Raw genomic sequence first — 25,782 nt, 5'->3', positions numbered from 1 at the left:
TTCTTGCTCGTCTGCTGAAATCGCCCCCAAGTCTGCTCCTGATTGCCTTTGTGCAAAGCGGAGAAATGCCAGCAGAGCTTCCCTCCTTCCACCCCCAGATCCCTCCGTTAGCACCCACTCCAAGGCTGTGCAAGCCTGCTCTAGAAGCCATTACCATAGCAGCAGAAAAGCAGGATGGGAGAGAGAGAGAGAGAGAGAGAGAGAGAGAGAGAGAGAGAGACTAGGGATGACTTACTTCTCGTTGTCATAGTAGAGTTTCCCAATGGCCCAAGCGATGATGATGGGGAAAGGGATGCCTGTGGATGAAAGCAAAGACAGGTCTCAGGGCATCCGGTGAGGAATGACCTAGCATTAAGGCAAGGGGTTGTGGTAGTTGGGGGAGCAAATGGGATATGTGGCCTCAGCTCAGGTACCCACCCATACCGAGCGAAACTATCACGGTGCTATTTCCTAAGCTCAGACACAGAGCCTGTCTTTTCTTGCGTGAGGGCTCAGTGGTCCTATAATGAGTGAGAATGAGAGAGCTTCCGAGCATCTGCAGAGCGAATAGGTTAACTTGTGCCCCTGGAATCATCGCAGCTCAGCCTCAGGCCCTGTTGCCCATACTAGAACGCCTGATGGTGCCTCTGAGCGTATAACAAAGGCACACTGGGTACCTATGGCTGAACTCCAGAATGTGCTTTCAGATTCTGAAAAGGTATACATGATAAACAAAAAAGTACTCCTGAACATCTGCGGAGTTCTGAGTCTAATCCAACCGCCTTGAATTTTTTGGCCAACATGGGACTTGAACCCACAACTTTGAGGTAGAGAGTCTCGTACTCTACCATCCCTTTGTCGCCCTGGCTACCCTGCAGGATATGCTGCAGCCACCCCTCTCCTTGCCACTCACACCAGCCGATGCAGATGAACATCCATTTCCTCAGCTTGTCTGTTGAATAGGTGAGGACGATGGCTGTGTGAAGGTAGCAGCCCTCGCCAAACATCCAGAAGAAATTGGTGACGTGGAAGTAGTTGTAGGCAGCTGTGACGAGGCGGCACCAGGGCTGTGTGTGGTGAGAGAACAGGCAGAATGGATGAATTAAGAGGAAACAGCCCCGCAAATCCTAGCCACAAGGAAGCCTACCCTACCTCTATGAGGACACGGCTACTCTGAACAGTTTAGCATCGTCCCCTTTCGCCTGCTAACGGCTGAACATTCATAAACAATGATGCTGAGGCTCCATCCTTCGGTGTTAAAATTCCCAACCCCTCAGATGGAAGCAAAGCCAACTGCAAGATAGCTCAACTCATCTGCAAATAAACTACAGCATCACTCTCAAGATGCTAGAGCTCATGGAAATTCAGCTTCCTTTTCACACTAAAGGAGACCCCGGCTGAACCTCAGCTGCCGGGTAGCTCAGATCAACAGACTTGTAAGCGTCAGCCTTCAGCAACATGGCACCCTCTAGGAATTAGGGGCGGCAATTCCACCCAGCCTCAGCCAGGCTGCCTTGGCTTCTGCCAGCAAATCCAACAAGGAGATACGTGGATTAGAATTTCATTTTTGGTCTTACTGTAGGACCAGTCATGGTGAAATACCTGCAGTTTAACTTGCAAATATCTGACAGGTTTATGGGCCTGATCGGCTGGCTCTTTTAAACTCTTAAAGACATGCCAATGTTTTGAAGGTGCTAAAGCAAAGTGATCGTGATCATGTTGGTCTATATACTAATTGGTAGCATTTCTACCAAGGCCTACCTGGAGAAGCCAGGGAGTGATCCTGAAGCCTTCTGCATGTTGCAAAATGCTCTACCACTCAGCTCCAGCCCCCTGCCAGAGTCCTCATCACCTAGGGATGCCATACGTCTGGATTTTTCCATACATTTCAAAAGATTTCAAAGGAGGAATTGACATCGGGGTGGGGGGATTTCCAAAAGGCAGCATTTTGTTCTGGATCTTAGGCAAGTCAATCAAGAAATTGTGATTTTTTTGGTATTTTTTTGGGGGGGGAAGCTCAACAACTTTTGGGGTGTCCTGGTTTTTATTTTTTGAATTATGGCAACCCTATCATCACCAGCTCAGAATACCTTAGGGCTATACACTATACATCAGGGTTTCCCAAACCTGGGTCTCCAGCTGTTTTTGGACTACAACTCCCATCATCCCTAGCTAGCAGGACCAGTGGTCAGGGATGCTGGGAATTGTAGTCCACAGACAGCTGGAGACCCTGATAGAGATGTACGTTTTCAAGGCTTGACTTTCATATATCAGGTCAAGAAGCAGTGACCTCAAAGGTCATGGGGAAAGTTTCTTGATGCCCCTTGCTTTTTTTGTTTTGTTTTTCAAAGTCCAGCAGGCATCCAAGCCAAATTGCTAGCACCAGATTTGAATCCAGGTTGAGGAGAACCTACCACATTGCTTTCATGGACTTCTGGATTCATGGTGAGCTGGACCACAAACCACGTGGCGTTCCGCAAAATGAAGGCAGTGATCAAGTTCCAGTGGATAATGTTTCGTAGGCACCGGATGCTCCTGGAGGAGAAAAGGAAAGAGCGTGCAAAATGGCAGCACAGGAACAGCCCAAAGGATGAACTGCCCCACTCTCAAGGCAGATCCCCCCCCCTCGCATGTTACTGCCTTGCCCCTACCTCTCTTTAATTTTTAGATCAGCCTTCCCCAGCCTAGCACACCCTCCAAATGCTTTTGGGACTTCAACTCCCATCAGCCCCAGCTAGCACGGCTGTGCTGGCAGGAGCTGTAGTGTGTAAACATCTGGCCAGTGGCAGGCGGGTGAGGGCTGCTTCAAATGATCTCATGGGCGCTTTGGCCTGACTCACCTCAGGCGCATGAAGAGGACGAAAGCAGCTATCAGTGCTGCCAGGGAAATGCAGTGCCCAAGGTAGTTGATGATGACAGCAACATGGTAGTGCAACTTGCTTCTCTTCTGTAGGGGGAAAGGCAGGAAAAGGTTCAGCATTGGGCCACAATAGTATAGTAACTATCATTTGTAGTCCAATTCCTTCAGACCTTTTCAACCATGCTCCAAAGAGAATGCCACAATAGTCTTGCTTTCTTTCACTAGCCAGTGGTGGAAGCAGCCTCCATTAAACAACAAGAAGCTGCTTAGCCATTACCCTGAATCCAATGCTTTCCCTTTCCTCAAACCAGAGATGGAGGGATCTGGCGCCCTCTAGGCATTGCTGGACTACAACTCCCATCAGTCCTAAGCATGGGCAACGCTGGTTGCAATTGGTGGGAAATGGACTTCTGGCAACATCATGAGAGCCACAGGTCCCTTTAGCTCCTTTATCGTCATGTTGACCTTTAGATCATCTGTGAAATGATCTCCTCCTCCTCCTATTCTGGGTTTAGCTAAAGATCTTTTATAAGGAGCAGCATAAGTGGTAGTCAGTTCAAGAAGTTGCTTTATACTGAGCCCAACCATTGGTCCACATAGCTCAGCAATGTCTATACTGGCTGACAGCAGCTCTCTATAGTTTTGGAGGCAGACATCTTCCCAGCCTTCTTAGAGACACCAAGAACTGAAATCTGGAACCTTCTGCATGAAAAACATGTGCTCTGCCACCGAACTACTACCGTTCTTCCTATTCTTTACATGTGTGGGAATAAGATGCTTCCTTTTGCCACTCCTGAACCATCTTCCCATATGTTTTACTAAGTAATGGCAAGCTCCACAGATACTGAGCATCAGAGGGTCTGAGAAGAACTGTGCACAATGATTGATGGAAGAGGACAATGCCATACCCTCCAACAATGAAAAGAGGGACGTCACATTCCATAATGATTATTTTATTATTTATACCCCACACATCTTACTGGGTTGCCCCAGCCATTCTGGGCAGCTTCCAACATACATAAAAACATAATAAAGCATTGAACTTTTTTTTTTTTTTAAACCTCTTCCCTAAACAGGATTGCCTTCAGGTGGCTTGGGGGTTGGATAACTCCATACCCTCCAACATTTCTTCAATGAAAATAGGGACATCCTAAGGAAAAATGGATGTGGGTGGCGCTGTGGGTTAAACCACAGAGCCTAGGGCTTGCCGATCAGAAGGTCAGCGGCTCGAATCCCTGCGATGGGGTGAGCTCCCGTTGCTCGGTCCCAGCTCCTGCCAATCTAGCAGTTTGAAAGCACATCAAAGTGCATGTAGATAAATAGGTACCCCTCCAGCAGGAAGGTAAACGGCGTTCCGTGCGCTGCTCTGGTTCACCAGAAGTGGCTTAGTCCTGCTGGCCACATGACCCGGAAGCTGTACGCCAGCTCTCTCGGCCAGTAAAGTGAGATGAGCGCCGCAACCCCAGAGTCAGTCATTACTGGACTTAATGGTCAGGGGTCCCTTTACCTTTAAGGAAAAGTGGAACATCAAATCAGAAACTGGGATGGCTTCTCTAAATCAGGGACGTCCCTGGAAAATAGGGACACTTGTAGGGTCAGCAATGTTTTTCTAAGAGTCACATTTGGACTTGATAGGAGCGATATAGGAAAGGGAAGCAGTCCAGGAGCCGACTGGTCAGCAGGGCTGGTCTGTCAAATTCATTCATTCATTCAGCCTTTAACAGCATTATGTCTTGTCACATGAAAGTGCTTGTAGAACAGGGCAGCCTTTTCCTGCCAAATGGGCTGCAAGAGTACTTTGACATGAACCTGCCTTGTCGCACCAGGGGAAGGGGAAGCAAGGTCAAAACTGGGTGCCCTCCTCCAGCCTTTATGCCACCTTTCGAAAGCTGGCTAAGTGAGGTCACCATGATTTGGGATGGAGGTGCAAGACTCTGTCAGGGTCCTAGACCATCCTATCTACTTCCCAAAGCTTGGAAAGTGCTAACTAGGATTTGGGAAGGAGGCAGGAGGACCCTATGACCCGGTCACAGCCTCATGCCTGTTTCCCAAAGCCCAGCACTCACTTACCAAAGCTCAGCACTACTGGGCAGGGGTGTCAAATATTGCTGAGGGCCACCAAAACAGGTCTCAAGGGCCACATGTGGTCCCTGGGCTGTGCCTTGGACCATCCTTTTGTAGAATGAGGGATCCTCAGAGATGTGGAACAGAGTACCATGTGGAGAAAAACAACTTGCAGCCTTCTGATGTTTAAGATGCTATTGTCCTCTCACAAAGGGGGGGGGCACAGCTATTTCTCTCTCCACACACCCCCATTAATTGCTAATTCACAGAATGGATGCAAGCTTCACAGCAAGACAGTTGGCTAATTTAATTATCCAGCCACCCTCTCCTGCGACTTCAACCCAAGCCCCCAGGGACAGTCAAATGTAATTGCCGCTGCGGATATATCATGTTTCCAGGAACCTTTTCTAAATTCTAATTAAGTGACAGCCTTCTGGGATTTTCCAGATAATGGCTACACCATGAAAACTCCTTGCACACCTCCTTCTTGTGCCCCTCCACTAAACACACATGCGCGCACACAAGCTGCATAGTCAGGAAATATATGCACCAGCCACTGGCTGTTGCTATGCAGCTGCAGTGACACTCTGCCCCATGGCAGAATCCATGGGCCAGGCTTGAGAGTAGGGACCCAAAGCAGAAGGTTTAGAAGGTGACCACAAGCCCGAGATGACCCCACTATGAGGTGTGGCAAGGTGGTACATTCTGGGTACTATTAAGAGCAGCAGAGAGAGGAGATGACAGATCTGATCTGTAGAGCTTAGTTCATTGGGAAAGTCTCCTTTGCATAATCACTTGATATATCCATGGAGATTAAAAGGCATCAATAAAACCAGAATCAGTATCCCAACTTTTGGGTCATTCAGCTCTAGAGCTAAAACAAACCCAGCAGGTGCAATCTCTGCTTCAACTTTATTCTATTTATAAGATCTCTTACTTGCTCTTCATCATGAGGTCCCATGGCAGGTTACAACAATATAGTCATACAATTATGAAGACAAATAAAACAGTTCCGAACAAAAATGGAACAGTCTAGAGCAGTGTTTCCCAAACTTGGGTTTCCAGCTGTTTTTGGACTACAATGCCCATCATCCTTAGCTAGCAAGACCAGTGGTCAGGGATGATGGGAACTGTAGTCCGAAAGCAGCTGGAGACCCAAGTTTGGGAAACACCGGTGTGGAGATTAAACAACAACAACAACAAAAGGAGGTGGATCCCAGGAAGCAAAATACCTTAACTTTCAAAAGCCAGGGTGAATTTTTTTTATTTATTCCGTTTATATACTGCCCTTCATTCTAAGAGCTGAGGGCACTTCACAAGAGAAGAACACAGGTAAAGATATACTCTCAGAGGATTGCATCAAATGGTAACCCTACTCGGAGTAGAGCCACTGAAATTAATGGACCCAAGTTAGCCATGCTCCTTGATTTCAATGAGTCCGAGTAAGACTAACATTTGAGTAGGGCAATTTCTTTGAGGGAAGTTGTGAAAGTTAATCTGGCCCTTTATATAGAAAATCCCAGGGACTGTATTACTCAGGCGGTAGTGAGGCACGGTATGGCCACTTTATAATGAAATATAGCCCTACTTGAAATGTATGGCAGTTCATACCTCCTCGGTGAGGATCTCCTGACACTGGGAGTAATTCACCCGGATTGCCCAGCTCCCGTTTGCAAAGCATTCTCTGTACACATTGTCTGGAAAAGAAAAACACAGACAAAGAGATTGAGAGAGGTCCTGGGAGTGTGACACAAGCTATGTGAGAGACTTGTTGAAATAGCAGTGGTGGCCAGCCCTCCAGGACATTTGGCTGCCTGAGGTCAACAACAAATGGCGCCTCTGCCCAACCCCCTTAATTAGACATTATTATAATATTCAAGGCATTTGTATACTGCTTAATCATCAGCATGTCTAACCTTAAGTACTCAAGGTTAGCCAAGTTATTTTCGTACCTGAGGCATACAGTCCCACAGGAATCTCTCCTCGTCCCTGACTATCAAAGTACAATGATAATAAATCAAACAACTAATAATTTGCTGCCATTTCATGACACTCGGAATCAGTTGCCTGAGGCCGCAGTTGCCTCTCTCTATCCAATAAGAGGGCTAGAACAAGATATGCTGACAGAACAAGCAAAACAATCCCTGGCTTTCTTATTTGAACCAGCCTGAAGTTCTGTAAACACTAAGGAAGCCCTACTGAACAATGTGGGATTTGCCTCTGAATAAACATATGTAGCAGGTGGTGGGGGACATAGTCACAGAATCATAGAATCGTAGAGTTGGAAAGGACCATGAGGATCATCTAGTCCAACTTCCTGCAATTCAGCGATCTTTTGCCCAACGTAGGGCTTGGACCCACAACCCTGAGATTAAGTGTCTTATGCTCTACAGAGTGGCTGGACTCCATCTCTCATCAGCCCCAACCAGTGATGCCAATGGTGAAGGATGCTGGGAGATGTAGTTTAGGGTTATAGGTTCCTCATTGCTGAGGATTATTTTGTTAGTCTATAGAACAAGGGAGGGGAACCTTTGGCCTTCCAGATGTTATCAGATTACAACTTCCATCATCCCTGGCCATTGGCCTTGCTGGCTACTTGTAGAGTTGGGGTCCAACAACATCTGGAGAGCCACAGATTCTCCACCCTGTTACAGAAGTTAAGCTTTCGAATGACACACTCTACCTGTGTCAAACTGTGGTATTTAAATGTTTCCAGGTGGGTGTTTATGGCGGGGTCAGTGCTTCACATGCATGCAGGTTTGATTCTATTTCTTTAGCTGCGGTTCCTGCATTGCAAGTGGATGGGCTAGATGACTCTACAAGTCTATGATTTTTTAAAAAAATTGGTACTGTCCACACAACAATGTTGGCCTCAAAATTCCAGCCCGTATCCCTGCGCCCTATAATCCTGATCTACCCATTCCATGGAAAACCCAATAAGGAAATAAAATTGCTGACAATGACACATTTGTGATTATCTCGCTGACCCATTTGCAAATTAAGCTCCTTCTTAATCATGCCCCACCCCCCAAACAATAAAACAAGATGTTACAAATTCAGGCTGAAGACAGGCTGCAGTATTGTTCTTGATATAATGTGAAAGCCCAGCCTCTGATGTTTGATGAGTTTTCGCAGCCAAGTCCGTCTTTGATGCTTCTGCAGTCATTGTCTGCTGAAAGCACCTCCCGCTCCCTTCAGAACGCAGTTTGAAAAACACAGTTGATACAGAACATGTAATTTGGCCCAGTCTAGTATTCTTTAGGACAAAGGTGGTCTGAGCAGCAGCGGAATTGGATTACACATAATCAGAGGGTGTTTTCAAATCGGGCAAAGTTCTTACACAATTGCCCTGTGACATAACCATGGATAAGATGGAGAAAATTGAATTTGCGCCTGCTGGCTTCACCCTTGACCTTGCGTTCATACTTTGGGATGAACTTGTCCTGGCTGCCAAGGGATGGCAAGGAACTCTATTGATGGCCTTCCCCCCGGGGAAAAAAAACACTTTACTACAATAGCCACATTAGAAATTACTGCATTTTACATGACCTAAGTACTCAAAGTGTCCCAAGTGAAGGCAAGGTGAGGAGGAAGGGTGAAAAAACTGCACACCTTTATATTGCGGTGCAAGAAGGACAGGAAGTTTCTTCTGCATTTGATCTTGCCACGACACTCGCCTGTCCCATATACATCATACCCTCCATAGTCTTCAGCAGTCTATCTACGCACCACCTTGCCATTTCTCCTACCCTCAGCTTTCAGCCCTTGTCTAAGCTCACAATCTTAGACAGGGAATCTTAGAGAGACAACCTGAGACAGATTTCTGAGGTGATTCTTGTATCTGTGCTGGGCCTGCGCTCCTGGGGTTGAGCTTTTCTCCCAGCTTTGGTGAATTCCTCAGAGCTTCTTGGTCCATTTTATTTTCCTCAAAGGAGTCTTGCAGATAACCTTAGCAAAGATGGGAATGGCCGTGGCAAGTCAAGGTCTTAATAAGCTTTAGCCCCTGGAGAATGAGATGGGGGGGGGGGACAGACGGACGCACACACTGCTTTTCCCTCTTGACAGGAGAAAGGAGGGAAAGCGGAAAGCTAAACCTTTGTTGAAACTGTGTGACAGGATCGTTTTTGCTCACATGACAGCTTCATTGCTGGCCGTTCATCCCCTCAGAAACTATGAGGCTATTCCCACTCATTTCAAATCAAAGCTGTCAGGTCAGATTGGAAGGGTGATAAGCCATAGCTGCTTCGGCAGAGCAAGCCAAGTGAAATGTGGCTAGACTTCAAATAAGCAGGATGGTGAGGCATCCTGCCGTCTCTGCCATTTAGCTCCTACAGTGTTGGGAAAGGGCTTGGCTTGGAATCAAAGGTATTGTGTGGCAGGCAGTATTCCTGCCACTAGGCCCAAACCAACTTGAACCCCTGATCCCATACCCCACAAGTGCCCTGGAAAAATAGGGACATCCCATTTCTCCCCCCCCCCCAAGAGCATGGCGGCCATTTTGGGTGCCGTGATATCACATGATTTTGTGTTGAGATCTCGCACCGAAAAAGCGCTTGGGGGGGGGGCTGCGATCTCACACAGATCACGTGACTCGCAAAGGGAGCACAGACAGGAAGACGCATGCCCCGGTTTTGGGACGCAACATGTCGGAGGGTATGTGATGCTGGTGGCCAAGATGGTGGCAGTGGACAACATGGCAGCCTCAGACCCTTGAGGCTTGCCAAGGCCCCTTGTCCCTCCCAGTTTTTATTCCTGCTCCCTGCCCCCCCCCAATTCCTAGCAGTGCTTAACACAACAAAGGGCAAAAGAACTGAACTGGAAAAATAGGACACCATCCAAAGAGAGCAGGAAGATGGCCTGCTTTCTTCCCCAGTATGATGTTCAGCGTTGCAACAGAACCATGGCTCTTCCTGACAAGCTGGAAATCAAGCAGAAAGGTCTGCAAAGAGGTCAGCATAATCCAAGCACTGAGGAGGCAGTATAGAAGATCCCCGTGATTCAATTTGCACATTACATGTTAATACTAGTGCAGTGACCTCTTTTTTATTTTTTAAGGTGGAAATTTAGAACACAGAGGTACGGGGCAGGAGGAGTGGAAGAAGGGAGCTCCTTTCTGTACTTGCTGTTTCCCTGCCCAACACCCCCCCACACACACACACCAGGGGTATCCCCAATTCAAACATGCATTTTGAACCCTGCTGCCATGGTGAGCGGCAGGAGCAGTGGGGGGAGTAGGTGTGGACCTTGGCACCTCAAATTTCAGTGGCGCCCTGTGCAGTGTGCCAAAATCCGGCGCCCCCACTTCTTGCCTTCTGTTGGACATCATAGTGCAACCGAAGTGGTTACACTCCCGTGGAGTTGCTTTGGAGTTAGGCATGACATTCCTCACCCCCATTTCTCTGTTCCTGGCCATTCCCACTCCCCACAAGGTCTGGTTCTTTCTTTTTAGAAACGGCTGCAAGGCTATGTGTTTGGCGCTAACAAAAAGGAGGACTTCGGTTGTGTACATATTCTGGTTTACTCTGGCTCCCGTGCACTCTCACTGCTAGTATTTGAAGGGGCTTGCACATGATGTTAGTCACAACCCACATCTATCGTGTAGTTCCTTGAGAAATACTGCTGTTTGATGTGCTTTCCCTCAAGCTAGATTCTATCCGATTCGGAAACATCTGCCGCGTTCATTTTGCAGTTATGCTGAGGTGTGTACAATTTGAGGCAACCGTTGTGCATGTGCCGATAACAGCTTTATTGAATAGGATTTGTGTAGGGCGTGTGTTTGCAAGCGTGGGAAAACAAATCATGTAATGCACGTTGGGTGAAGACATCCCTGCATTTTCTCTGTGTTTTAAGCCACTAATGTGTACGTAGCATTTATGTCAGTACTGTAAAAGGTAAAGGGGACCCCTGACCATTAGGTCCAGTCGTGACCGACTCTGGGGTTGAGGCGCTCATCTCGCTTTATTGGCCGAGGGAGCCGGCGTACAGCTTCTGGGTCATGTGGCCAGCATGACAGTAAGGCGCTTCTGGCGAACCAGAGCAGTGCACGGAAACGCCGTTTACCTTCCCGCCGGAGTGCTACCTATTTATCTACTTAGATAAATGTACTCTAATGTGGAACAAATGCAGGCACTTTCCTAGCCTTGAAAATTGCCCCCAGGACAAAACTCTGCAAATCTCGACTTGGTCAACCTCACAAAAAGGCTCCTCACTATATATAAAAGAAAAAAAATCCAGGAGGAATAGCCAAGATTACAAAATATCCTTTTTAGCACTGGTAGATAAAATCTCCCAAGACCATGGGCATCAGAGACATTAGCATCTTATCCTGGAAGGGTAACATGTGGTTCTGATTCATAACCATCACCCCATTTAACTGCAAAATTTGAGCTTCTGACACTATCATCACTGGGGTTCTTCCCTTTCTTCATCTCTGTTAAGAGACAACATTGGCCTCATCCACACACCCCTTTGTCGCATCATTTGTAGGCGCAGGTCCATGAGGTTTTTCTTTCTTTTGTCCCGCCTTCTTTCCCCGGGAAAACCCTCTGTTACTGCTGAATCGGAACAAACATCAATCTGCAGCAAACCTGATTGACATTTGTTCTGATTCAACAGTAAACCACAGATTTTCCCGGGGAAAGTGGTGGGACAAATGGAAAAACCTCCTGGATCTGTGTCTAGAAATTGCAGGAAAAATGTGAACCCACTGAGTATTTTTTGCAAACTTTTGCTTAAAGGAACTGAAGGCAACATGTCGAATCTCCAGCCCACGAATGAAAACAGGCTGATCTGTCTATCTCGATGTGCCCGCCTGCAGCCCCACCCTCTTCCGGCTTACTTGAAGTGTTGTATCGCACTCCGAAGAAATACTCGGGACAGGGGCGGGCCACCATCTGCCCTGCTGCACTGCGAGGCCAACATGTCCCTATCAGATCCACCAAGGCATAGCACTGGGGACCTACAGGGAAGAAAGCAAAGAGGAATTAGCAAAATAATCACAATGACATCATAATTTATTTATTTTTACAAGTCCATCCAAAGGCCGAGTAGGCTAGAATTGTACTGCCAAAGAAGCGTAGCTGAGACAATTGCATGGATGCAGAACTTATCTAATGAGAAGAAATTGAAACAACCACCACCACATACCCTCTGACATTTCTCCAGTGAAAATAGGGACGTCCCATTCCATACACTGGGCAGCTTCCAACATATATAAAAAATAATTAAACATTAAACATTAAAAACTTCCCTATACAGGGCTGCCTTCAGATGTCTTCTAAAGGTTGTACACTTACTTATCTCCTTGGCTCAGGGGGTCACATACTAGGGTTGCTGTATTTCAAAGACTGAAAATCCAGACAGAAAAGTTGTCGAGCTTTTTTTGGCAAAGTTGTTGAGCTTTCATTGCCCGATTTCCCAGGACATTTCAGTGATTTCCGTCTGGACGTATGCTGACCCTACTGAGCAACATTTCTCTGATGAAAATAGGGATGTTCTAAGGAAAAGCGGTATATTCCGGGATCAAATCAGAAACCGGGCTGGCTTCTGTAAACCCAGTACTGTTATGTACTGAAGTTCTCACCCTGGGCCAACAGGGGTATACTGTAGATAGTTATGCAAATGAAGCATCGAAAGTGATGTTCAGTGATTGGATAGTTACAGAAAATGGTTACTGTTGCATTCTAGTGGAGCTCTATATAAGCAGGCTGACTGAGCTCCTCAGTTCAGTTCTGTTCCAGCTTACAAATAAAGAGCTGCTTTGGAAGAATCACTGTGTCGTCTGATATGTTCGCCCACAACTTAACAAGTACTGTCCCTGGAAAATACGCACGCTTGGAGGGTTTGTAATTCCTAGATGAAAGTGTTTCCTTCAGAGAAAGGTTTGAAGGATTTGAAGCAACCCTCAGCGGATGAGGTTTCATTTTGTTCTTGCTCAGGACGACTGCCATATTGGGGGTTAGGAAGAAAAGTTCCATCCATTGACTGGCAATCTTGGTTTGTTTGCCACTTGACTGGTGTGTGATTTGACTCCCTTGCTTGAATCATATTGGGAGCAATTTGCTCTGCTGCCAGCACCATTTCTGAAGGGCAGTTGCTCTCTGCTTGCGGAACAGCACAGCCTGGCTGGCGCAACCTGGAGCAGGGAGGAGGGTAGTTTAATGTGGCCTACATGGCCTTTGGTCTCGTCCAGGATTCTATGAATTCCATTGGCTTTCCCACGCAACTTCTGTGCCTTGCATGTTTTCCCCCTTGTTTGGTTTGACATCGGAAGGGGTTGGGTGGCAGCATGCAGCTTGTCACATTCGCAGAAAGCACCCGGGTCCTACTGTTTAATAAATGTCATTTTGTGGTTCCTTCCCTCCCTCTGGAATGCTGAACCTAATTAGCCCATGGTCTCTGTTATTAAGTGAGTCATTTCTGAATGCTTCTGGAATTAGCTCCTTCAAATTACTTAAGACCATGCTGAAAACAGCAGCCTCTCCTCTGGTGTGCCCTAGAACAGGCAGTTCTCCAAAGCAGCAAAAAAAAAAAAAATTAAATAAAATTAAATAAAATTATAAAATCCATCGCCAAGAACATTGCATCTCTGAACCTCATCCCACATGGAGCCATTCACCTGCTTTGAAAGTGGAGAGATTCAAAACTCTCTATAATTATCTTTATTTGGACCACCACATTTGTTTTGTTTTGCCACCATTATTTTTCTTATCCTCATAAGAAACATAATACTAGAGATAAGGAATCGGAATAATAGTTCCCTAAAACCCTGTGCCTGAAGGCAGCAAGGAGAGGGAGGTGAAGACCTCTGAGATGAAATTAATTTGGGGAAGTGTTCTAACACCTAGATTGTTTGCAAAGATACACGATATAAATCCCACTAATTCAAATTGTGTGTTTGTGTGTGATGCTGTTGAGTTTAGAAAACAGGATTTGAAGTACAGAGTTCAGCAACTTGATATTATTTCCTTAAGCTGCATCAACAAGATTGCATATTGAACATGATTTGATGCTGACATGGGTGGGCCTGGGCCACTTAATGTTCACCCTGGACCCTACAGAGACTGAGCCATGCATAACTCAAAATGACCTGGACTCAGGAGTCCGTGCATTGGAGTAGTACTAATGTACCAAGAACCCTAAGACCATCTCCCTAGACCAGCACAGAAAAAAAAGTGTCTGCAGAGCTTCCTTCTGCCAAGATATCCACAGATGAGAATTAACCCTCCAGGGGCCATGCTTTCTCCATCAGCCCCCCCCCCCCGGAATGTCTCCCTGCTGATATCCCTACATATTTACAGTGGTGGCCCGCAAGACGAATGCCTCGCAAGACGAAAAACTCGCTAGATGAAAGGGCTTTGCGTTTTTTGAGCTGCTTCGCAAGACGAAAACGTCTTGCAAGTTTGTTTCCTTTTTCTTAACACCGTTAATACAGTTGCGACTTGACTTCGAGGAGCAACTCATAGAATGCGGTGTGGTAGCCTTTTTTGAGGTTTTTGAAGACTTTGGTGATTTTTGAAGCTTTTCCAAAACTTTCCTGACACCGTGCTTCGCAAGACGAAAAATTCGCTAGACGAAAAAACTCACGGAACGAATTAATTTCGTCTTGCAAGGCACCACTGTATAGCATCTTTTCAGACCTCACCACACTGGTCCCAAAGGGACAGTAGTGAATATATTTGGAGCACACTCCTCAAAACCAGAATGCAACCCAACTGTGCTGATCTCTAAAGAGGGGGGACCAAGACCACCCGGTGTGCCTTCAGAACAGTGGTAGCCACACAATATATGTGGTGTTGGATAGCTCCTGGTTCTGGGGGGGGGGGCACAAAAAACAGAAATATTTAGAAACTGTTGCATGCAATTTCATCACACAAAGTTGTCATACGACAATTTGGTTTGGTTCATCGTAATTTTTCATCTCTTAGCAGAAGCTATGTAATTCCAGATATTGGTGTATACTTAAACAAATTGGGAGAGCCTTCCCTGCACCCTATGCACATGTTGGCCTCAGAAAGCTCGTGACCCATTTTGGAGCACTGGCGTAAATAATCTGTTTCCTGGCTCTTGCCTTCACTGTATTCTGTCCAAGGTCTTGATGCCCTTCCTGCCATCCTACACACCTGACTTTCACCTTCTGCCCAACATTGTTGCCTTATTGCCTGCTGGCGGTTCCCTGGACCCACTGATCGACAGGACCTAAGATTCTTCCCACAACCCTCCCCTTTGCACCACTGGGCAATGGCTCTTTCGCACAGATCCCTGTATGGATGGAACACTTGGTCTCAAGCAGGAGGCTAGCCAGAGGTTCTGTTCATTGGCTTCTATGTGTGTCCTATCTTCACAGCTCACATATTCTGATGATTATTTTTGGGGATACGCCTCAATACACCTTGCCTTTCCCCTTCCTCCTTAATGGAAATAGCAGCTTTAGGGACAGATTTAAATGGGGGAAACAGCACAGGGGTACACTATTCATCTTCTCCCCCAGCAATGCAACCCTGCTCTTAAGCAAAGGAAACGATGTTGAGAAATATTTGGAGAATAGCCACCTAATGACTATTGCATTATATTCGTAAGAAAAATCTCTGTATAGGGTGAAAAGACCATACCTGCCTATTAACCCTGTGCTTTATCCTCAAGGTATAACTTACGCACCACTAGGTGGTCTTCACCTAAACAGAGACATTCTTGCTTCTACCTTTTTCTTTTTTTGCAGTTCTGTGGATAAGACTAATTAGTCAAACTGCCCTGTTTGGAATTTGGTATTCAATCAAAGTGTTGAAATTAACCTTTTGGTACCTCCCAGGTGACCTCTTTATAATATTACAGAGCCTTGGAAAACCCTTGATGTATTTCTTTGGAAGACCAGCTAGGTCACTGCAACAGGGGCAAAAAGAGGATACAGTTTGATAATGATTTGATGGATTCACTTATAAGAGATATGCGACTGTGTGTTGTTCAAGTACAGCCTGTACGTAGGCAGGATCAAATTCAGAAGCGGTTTATCCAGTTTCCATTCATGCTCTTGATTCATTATCTGTGCCCAAAATTGGTAACAGAAGGCTGGCACAGCTATTTCTGAGCCTTCCTTCTTCTAACCGTCGAAATGGCGTACGCATAAGGAGCCAACTGGCAGAAGGTGATATTTTTCTTTTGGCATCGTATTTACCACTCCATTCACCCGAGTCAGAATGCACAGATCCCTGTATGGATGACTGTATGAATGTAACACACCACTTGAGCAGATATTAAAGAGAGACCGATGCAAGCATGCAAGTACAGTGACTACTTGAAACCGTTTCATACCAGATGAGTCCAGCTGTCTCAGTACTGTCTACTTTTTTAAATCAGGGAGTGGGTGCTCTCAGTCCTGCCTCTTGAGATCCATTTTTAAGTGGGAAATGCTAGGGGCTGAGATTTAGAATTTCTACATGCAACATGAGCTCTGCTTCTGAGCTACGGCCACTCTGCCTATAGATAAACATAACCTGAATTGGAAAGGGGTGGAATAGATGACTCCTGGGATCCCTTCCAACTCTACAACTCTATGATTCTATAGCCCATGACCACCCGCAGTCTATTATGCTTTGCACCAGCCAGATCAGCTGCTGCTGGGATTCCAATCTCTTTGCGCACAGCCTAAGTAAAAAAACTAGCTTCAGTTCTCACTATAATAGGTAGATGTGAGGCACACTCAATATATTTGGAGCAGCCCAATGCACATAGTCCTTCGTTAGCCAGCAAGCCACACACACACACACACACACACACACACACACACAATAAATATGGAAAGCCACTTTTCGTAACACAGCAATGCAACTCCCAGAATATATTCAAATACACAGCTGGATTATTGGATGTTGAAAATCTAATCATTATTCAGTTCAGATCCCATGCATACTTCAGCTGTTCTGCTGCCGTGCTCTTCGATTTTAGGAAACTTTCAAAATTAACTGGTTTCCAGTCCAAAACACATTTGTTTGGAAGAGAACAATTATCATGTGATAGCAGGCTTGCTTCTTAATTATCATGCTACAAAACTGCTTCCTTGGAAAATTTCTATGTAGCTACGTAGCTTCTGAGGCTCAGTGGCCAGGACACACACTTAGCATTCAATACCTGGGTCCTTCTGAAGCACTTGCAACACTCTCAAGAATCATATATGCAACACTCTAAAAGAATCCTGCTTCTACACCAACCTGAGGGTGCAGGAAGCTACTGATGCCTGCTTTAACCAAGTCAGCACTAGGGGAAAAGCTCTCTTTCCACCAGCTGCTCCTACTTAAAAGAGCATGTTGCAAGCAATATGCCGTCTTGGTGGCTAGAGACAGATTCGTTACAGGGCTTCCTTCCGCAACTAATTGCCCACTTAATCAACTTTGATTGTCCTTGTCATCCGACAGGCTTCCCTGTGCCCAAGAGCAGAGGACATCCCTCCACACCTTGCATGAGAGAAATCCATAGCAATTACAAGATGTAAATGAAAGGGAGTAGCAGAAACATGTACTTTTGGCTTTTACCTAGACTAAGTGTAGGTGGGTTCCCACAAGACAAGACACAGTGATAACAGCAAAAACCTATATTGAACTAACAGAACTGGACAACAGGTGCAAAGCAACTCTTTATATACATTTCTGAAAGCCTGGGCCACTCCCACTCCCAATCTGATTGGCTGTCTAAACTTCCAAGCTGTGAATTGTGACTCAGAGTTGACATATGTTCCGATTCTGCAGTAAACCGCAGGTTTTCCTAGGGAAACAGGTGGGACGAAAGGAAAACGACTCTCATGGGCCTAGAAATCATGGGGCAGAACCCCATTTGGGTAACAACTCTTAGCCTTGAACTTTTACTGCAATCATCACCTTCAATGACAAATGGCTGCTGGGAGGAGTGTGTGTGCAATTTTGGGTGGGAAGTTGGCACAGGTTCAGAGACAAGGAGCATGCTCCAGATAGGTGTGCTTTTCCTTCCAAGCAAATGTGACATGCTGAAGCACACTTAAAAAACAAACAAACATGAGTAATGTCATGTTTCTCGTGGCCTGTCATACACATCCTGCCCAGCTCGTCACAGATGCCCACGACTTTTCTGTATTTCACACCATAAAAGGAAAAAAAGGACAGAGGTAAAATGCTTTGTGGCTAAAGGATGAAATAAAGCTTGCATGAAATCATTTTAACTTCATTGTACTTAGAGTTCCATTAAGCAGATTGTATGGGTGTATCATTTATATTTTACTTGGAACCGGCTCTGTGGTTTTTAAGTTAAGTCCCTGCTGCGTTTATTTCGTTACTGGCCATTGTGGCAGGGAGGAAAAAAACCTGTGCCATTTGAAAGCTTTTGAGTGCCTGCCTCTGTCAAAATTGGATTCTGATCCTGCTGGAAGAAAGCTAGACGATAAGGAATAAAAATAACCATTAACCACAGCTCTGGGCCCTGATGTATTTTTAAAAACTTATTCATAGCCATTTCTCTAGCACTTTTCTTTGTAAAAAGTGTTTCCGAACTCTAATTTCATTTATATATCCATACGACCACCTTCTGTGGTAGGCAAAGAATTCTCTGTGTGTTCAGGCAAGCACTACCTGTCTCAAGTATAACTTAGGCTGCAAACTTTGGCACCTTTATTTGGGGATAAGCCCCATTAAAGCACAGTGAGACTTAGTAGTCGTGCCATTAGGGCAGAACTTAAGGGCAGCTGGACAGCTGGACAGTAGAGTTGGCTTAGCATACAGTGGTACCCTGGTCCTCAAACTTAATCCGTTCCGGAAGTCCGTTCTAAAACCAAAGCATTCCAAAACCAAGGTGCACTTTCCCACAGAAAGTAATGCAAAATGGATTAATCCGTTCCAGACTTTTAAAAACAACCCCTAATACAGCAATTTAACATGAATTTTACTATCTAACAAGAACATAGATCCATAAAATGAAAGCAATAAACAATGTACTGCAGTCACACAATCCATCAGTAGCTGAACTGGGTTCCACACAGTCACAAAAACAAAAAGAGCTGCAAAAACACAAAATAAATAGCAAAAATAGACAGACCTCAGCATAATACTCAAAATGGAAGTGTGGCACTCAAAATGAAAGTGTGTCATTCAAATCAGAAGCATAACACTCAAAATGGAGCACATTCAGCTTCTGAAAAAAGTTCGCAAACTGGAACACTTCTGGGTTTGCAGTGTTTGGGATCCAAGTTGTTTGAGTACCAAGGCATTTTGAGACCCAAGGTACCACTGTATTTTGAAATAAGTGAAACAATGCACAATTTACCATCTAAAGACACACACACACACACACCCCGCCGCCACAAAAATTAAGTCCACAAAGTCCAGAGTGATAAAAATTAACTAATTGCACCACTGGATCCTTGGGAACCACAACAGCTTTTGCAGAGCAAGCCTATGCATGTTTACTCCGAATCAAGCCCCACTGAGTTTGCTGGGGCTTGCTCTCAGCTAAGCGTGACATTGTTTGCAGCCTCAGCAGTTTAATTGATTTCCAGCGGCACACCCATGTAGCTTGTCAGTAGGGCTGGACGAGAGAACTGTTGTTGTTTGATTTTAATGAGAAACTACCTTATTTGCAGGGACGTGGGTGGCGCTGTGGGTTAAACCATAGAGCCTAGGACTTGCCGATCAGAAGGTCGGCGGTTCGAATCCCCGCAACAGGTTGAGCTCCCATTGCTCGGTCTCTGCTCCTGCCAACCTAGCAGTTCGAAAGCATGTCAAAGTGCAAGTAGATAAATAGGTACCGCTCTGGCGGGAAGGTAGGGTTCGCCAGAAGCGGCTTAGTCATGCTTGCCACATGACCCGGAAGCTGTACGCTGGCTCCCTCGGCCAATAAAGCGAGATGAGCGCCACAACCCCAGAGTCGGTCACGACTGCACCTAATGGTCAGGGATCCCTTTACCTTTTTACCTTATTTGCATGAATATGAGAATTAAAACACAGCTATCCTTTGAAATTTCCATTTCTCCAAATTTTGCAAGGCAGTTCTCCAGCCAAACAGAAAGTACAAAATGAATAATATTAGGGGGAAAGATGCACATGGGAGTGAAAATTACATGCAAAGCGCATTGTATTAGGTGAAACTTTTTGAAAAAACGTCAAAGCCGCATTTAAAAGGCTGCATATTGGAAGAAACACACAGTAAAATACAGACAAATTTTCAGGAGGGTTGTTTAAAAATAAATAAATCATAACATACTGCAGAGATGTGGAGAACCGAATTTAAGAGCGGAATGATGAAAAACATGCGGAACTGAAATTGAAGAGTTTCTTGCATCCTTGCCTGTCAGTCACACTGTTTGGCAATTTAAGACCACAGGAGAATGACTCCATATTCAAAATTTCCCAAGCGCAATGAAAGAGGAAATAATATCAAAGAAATGCAGTTCTCTGAGTGTGGATCCTTATGTAGTCAGAATGGCACTATCCATACACAAGAAAGAGGTTGGCAGCCAGTGCGCTTGGAAGAACCCCAAGATTGGCAGAAGTACAAAAAAATTATTTAGAATCCTTCCGAAAGTGTTTGCGGGTGGGGATAAAAACAGCCCAGCGGGAACTAAGTATGCCTCACTGGCCGCAGAGTGCTGGCAGCAAGGGAGGGGGATGGAAAAACAGCAGGCGGGAGGAATGTAATGGAGTGTCCTGGAACAGGACATGATAGGATGGACCCTTGAACAGGAGCATTCCACACTGCAACATTTCATTGCATGCCCCCACTCCCACCCCCCATAGTGGGTCCTAGCTTTTGCTTATAAAATACCAAGTCACCTCACACTTAAGACTGTCCCCTTCTGGGCCCTCTCCAAAGGCATACTGATTAATGTCAATCGCAGTTTGCAAATGGGATCAATTAACAGATAGAGTCATTCAATAAAAGCCTGAGAATTAAATATTTATTTATTTATTTAAGGTAAAGGACCCCTGGACAGTTAAGTCCAGTCAAAGGGGATTATGGGGTTGCGACGCTCATCTCGCTTTCAGGCTGAGGGAGCCGGCGTTTGTCCACAGACAGCTTTCCGGGTCATGTGGCCAGCATGACTAAACCGCTTCTGACGCAACGGAACACCGTGACAGAAGCCGGAGCGCCCTCCCTGCTTCAAAGTCTCTTGAAGATATGCTTTTTGCTCAGGCTTTCCTGGATTGTTAAAGGTGGAGACTGCCCTTTTGTATTTTAAGAGGCTATATTTTATTTTTGTATTTCATGGCATGTTTTCAGTGTTGTTATGATATGCTTCGGTTTGCTCTACACCACTTAGAGATGTTTTTATAGTAAGCAACCTAGAAATAATATTACAGGCCCCATACCCCTTTCCCCCTGGAACCCATAGCCATGCCATAAAGAGAATAAAAAAATGCAGGCAGCTGCATTCTTCCACTCAATATAGACTGCTGTGTTGATCCTATATATCATTATGGGTATACAGATTAATAAATATGGTATATAAATGAACAGCAAAAGTTATTTTTTAACTTTTAAAAAAGCCGTTTTAATTATAATGTTTTGCTTTACCATATATTTAAATTAAGGATGTTTTAGTTATGTATTGATTTCATAGTTGCAAACACCTTAGAAGCCAATCTGGGATATTAGTTGTACATAAATTAATATATAAGAAAATAATAATAATTACAAACAGACGCATGAGCAGCAATACATAGCACAATACTCAGTTCATTAGGATCAGCATGAAGGTAATTATATAGCTTCCTGGGAGTATAGTTTTGCTTTGTTTTTAATTCGTTTTTATTAAGGATTTTCTTCTGTTACAAAACAAACAATGAAATGTACATACCCTGGGAGAATAGTTGGATGTAATTGTATAGTTTTCTGGGAGTACGCTGCAACGTACTCAGTGGTGCTTGCTTCTGACAGCACAGATTCACCTTGTAAAACACACTGATTTTAAGGCAGCTGAAATGCGACATTTGGCTTTTAATTAGAAACGCAAACAGTTTTGTAAAGAAGGGTTATCATTAAAACTCTGTGCCTGAAGTAGGGATTCCATCAAAGGAAAGGAAAGAAGTGCCTAGCCTCTGCTTGGCTGTTTCCCTTATTCTCTATGCTAATCTGTCATAAATAATAGTAAAAGTGGAAAGCTTCATGGTCAACTTATTCCCTCATCAAACCACTTGTCCTGGCGCTCCGGAAGATAATGCCATCACTAAAAAAAGTTCAAGAGCTGCACTCCTTTATTTTCCCTCCATTGATGTTATGGAGCGCTTTCGCAATTAATTGAACTCAGTGGTGCCACCAGAGCAGGACTGGGACTCAGCAGAATGAGCAGGAAGGCCCCTAAACGCAGCAGGGTTGGCATACCTGATTATGAAGTTAGTGGAATAAAACACACAATCATCTAATGAGGGGGGATGCTCCTGTGAAATAATTTAAGACTGGAAAAACCGGTGTCACCATTAAGTCCAGAGTCTAAAATTATGTAACAGCACCACTGATTTAACTTAGGACCCCCAGGGCTGAACATCTTGCTAATAGTTCCCACCAGCACCACCACTCTGCCATGTGACGGACAGTTTGATTATGGGTTGGCTCGCTTGTGCATCTTCCCATCTGCTTGCCGCTTTCTTTGCTGTATCAATCTTGGCAGGCGTGTAGCAAGCGGCAAGCAAACAGTGCATCACCCAGACACTCTCTGGGATATTAATGGACGAGGAGCCCAAGAAGCCACTGGCACTACAGGTTTGGGCATGACAAATGGCAGGGGAAGGCAGCGGCCATCCATCACGGCTGGCACCCAAGGGCACGCGGCAGCTACCAAAGCAAAAGGAAAGAGGTCCTTTAGGGTGGAAAACAAATGAGAAACAACAAGGCAGGTTCCTTTCCCAGCCAAAGAGGGGAGGGAAGCATTTCGTCACATATTTACTGGACAGATGACTCTAGTTTAGAAGCTCTGGAGCTTTCTGGGAAGCTGCATCCTTTGACTGTGAGCATCCTCAGTCTAGATGGTTTTCTGCTACTGGGAAGATTTTCTGTGCACGCTAAGAGGCATTCCTCTTGAGTCTGCCTGGCTGAAAATGTGCGGGAAATAAATTCACAGCTCTGAGACCTCCAGTTGTGGTGGAACTGTGCATTCCACCCTAAGATTCTTCAGAGGAAAGCCAAGATATAAATTAGGTAGAGAGGTTGGCAGCAGTGGCGTGCGCTGAAATTTTCTGTAGGCGCCTGCTTGCAAGGGAGATTGGGGAGGGGGCGCATGACATCTTGACGTCCTGGCATCATGCATGTGGGCATCACACCTCCATCTCTTAGCCAGACAGAAGCTTCTTGGGCTTTCGGAAGGAGGTGCCAGGGTTCTGATAGAAGACGGATTGTAGGGAAGCAAGATATGGGAGGGTGGAGAGCCCTAGCTACCCTCATGCACACCTCCTTTTTGATGCTAAAATTTGATCCAACTGTGTACATCAACAGAGGTGAGTGGTACAAGGGCACCCTCCATGCATTAAAAACACAAAATCAAACAAGTGATTAAAACACAGCACAAAATCACAGTAAAACCAAAATAAAATTAAGTGGCCAACCCACGAATCACAGCCATGAAGGTAGGAATATTAAATATTCGCCAGGCCCGGTCACCCGTGCTGGTCCCATATGGGCTGATAGAAAGGGCCAAGGGGGCCACTTACATACAGGGTTTCATTTATGGCATGCCTTGTAAATAAAGTCAGAAAGTTACTAACCAACCATTTGTTACTAACGCTTCCGCTTCCACACGACAGTGCTAATGATGTTGGTCTATGTGGAGAGGCCTGCTGACCATTGGCAGGCCAGAGGTAAATTATGTCTGGAGAAATGGGGGCAGGGAAAGGGTGACCTTATGGTTCTCCCTGCAGCCTCTTTCAAACAGGACTGACTCACCTGCTGAAAATGCCAATACTTAATTTCAGGCAGCAGTTTTGCAAAGCCCTGTAAATGAGCAGCTTGGCAGAGACATCTATCATCCGCAATCCGTAAAGCCCATCCATCAACCCCAAAAACAAGCCGACGATTCCTCGGCCAGTGGCAGCGTTTGGCCAGGTGTTTTGCAAGCACACATCCTCCTCTCCCTCTGTCTCTCCTCCCCAGCGCTGGTCTTTCTACAGAACTGGCCTAAGGAGGCTGCATACCTGCAATGCCCCTGGTTGGTCTTCAGCTCAGTTTTGCTCACAGCAGACTCATAAGAATTAGTAGGACTAAGTTAGGTCCATTCGCGTCAATGAGTTTATTCTGAGAAAAATGTAGTTGGCTGCCACTATCCAGAGTTTTATCCTCCCTCACGCTCCCCACCTCCTCACAGGTAAGTGAGTAAAATGGATCTGAAACCAAAGGAGGAAAAGCAAGAAAATGTTTGTGCATATTTTGATGCATGTGTTGGAACCTGTATCCACAGAGGGCCTGGGAATCCTAGGATAGACTGTAGCTTGGTGTTAGGAAGAAGAAGAAGAAGAAGAAGAAGAAGAAGAAGAAGAAGAAGAAGAAGAGGAGGAGGAGGAGGAGGAGGAGGAGGAGGAGGAGGAGTTTGGATTTGATATCCCGCTTTATCACTACCCGAAGGAGTCTCAAAGCGGCTAACATTCTCCTTTCCCTTCCTCCCCCACAACAAACACTCTGTGAGGTGAGTGGGGCTGAGAGACTTCAGAGGAGTGTGACTGGCCCAAGGTCACCCAGCAGCTGCATGTGGAGGAGCAGGGAATCGAAGCCGGTTCACCAGATTACAAGTCTACTGCTCTTAACCATTATACCACACTGGCTTTGCATGCAGAAGGTCTCAGCTTCAATCCACTGGTGTGCCCAGGTAGAGTGGGGGAAAGTGCCAGCCAGAAACCCTGGAGACAGCCAGTGCAGGTAACATTGAGCTAAAGGGATGCATGGTCTAACTCATTCTAAGCTAGCTTCCTGTGTTAGTTAGTTATTCCATTTACAGTGGCAGCAGGAGGCCCCATTAGCTAAAGTGGTGCTTCAGGTTAAGAACAGTTTCAGGTTAAGAACGGACCTCTGGAACGAATTAAGTACTTAACCCGAGGTACCACTGTACATATCACTTTTATCTCCCAAGGATCTCAAAGTGGTGTATGTGGTTCTCTTCCTCTCCATTTCATCCTCACAGCAACCCTGTGAGGTGAGTTAGGCTTAGAGATGGTGGGCTGGCCGAAGGTCAACCAGTGAGCTTCATGGCCAAGTGGGGATTCAAACCCTGGGACTCCCAGGTCCAAGCCCAGCGCTCTAACCATTACGCCACACTGGCTCTGGCATTCTTCAGATTCTGAAAAATGACCCTTGGCCACAATGCTGGCTCCAAAAATCTGGGGATCCTTATGCAAGACGCATTCAGTGGGGGCCCCCTCAACCTGTATTAGGTGATGCTTGAAAACTGTGGGTTTTAATACTGCCTTTGGGTGGAGAACATTTGACTCACCTGCTCCATTTCCTTCCCTACCCAGTTGCCTTTGCCCCTCTGCATACCAGGACAGAGAACCATTGAAGCAGAAGCAATAGAGTGACCAGTAATGCGTCGCCAAAGAAGAAGGTCTTTTATCACCCCCCTCCCATAATGGTGGGGGGAGGGGGGAAAGAGACCACCAATTTGCATTTAATTTGCACATGAGAATTCATATGCATAGATGGGAGATTTAGAAATAATTGCTATAATTTCAGTAGAAATGCAATACATCTCACCGTAACGGTGGAGACACTGGGAGACCTGGTTGCAGGCACCAGCTGCTGCCAGCTTCTGATGGGCAACTTCAAGGCTCCTGCTTTCCCTTTTTCTAGTTCCTTATCTTCAAACTGACTGGACAGTCCTCAAACAGAGGGCACCATCAAACATTTATTCTATCTGTGATGGATTTCCACGAGGCCTCCAGGAGGAA

The 25,782-nt window shown here is 45.6% G+C and overlaps 1 protein-coding gene across 7 annotated transcripts in view; it reads right to left on the bottom strand.

Moving 5' to 3' along the window:
- LOC309517800 (corticotropin-releasing factor receptor 1) overlaps positions 1-25,782 on the bottom strand; it is a 60,816-nt gene that overhangs the window by 10,539 nt on the left and 24,495 nt on the right. For 2 of the 7 annotated variants that reach the window (XM_082197348.1, XM_082197350.1), the window contains 6 exons: positions 11,742-11,861; positions 6,515-6,600; positions 2,820-2,926; positions 2,394-2,514; positions 893-1,046; positions 236-296 (listed from right to left, as the gene is read on the bottom strand). In XM_082197348.1, coding sequence (XP_082053474.1) covers positions 236-296; positions 893-1,046; positions 2,394-2,514; positions 2,820-2,926; positions 6,515-6,600; positions 11,742-11,861 — 649 coding nt within the window. The other 5 variants (XM_082197353.1, XM_082197352.1, XM_082197349.1 and 2 more) reach the window with 5 other exon arrangements.

The sequence above is a fragment of the Podarcis vaucheri genome (assembly GCF_965113315.1).
Source record: "Podarcis vaucheri genome assembly, chromosome: 13".
Classification (NCBI taxonomy): domain Eukaryota; kingdom Metazoa; phylum Chordata; class Lepidosauria; order Squamata; family Lacertidae; genus Podarcis; species Podarcis vaucheri.
The sequence above is the reverse complement of the archived record's forward strand: the minus strand, read 5'-3'. Positions and strand labels throughout refer to the sequence as shown.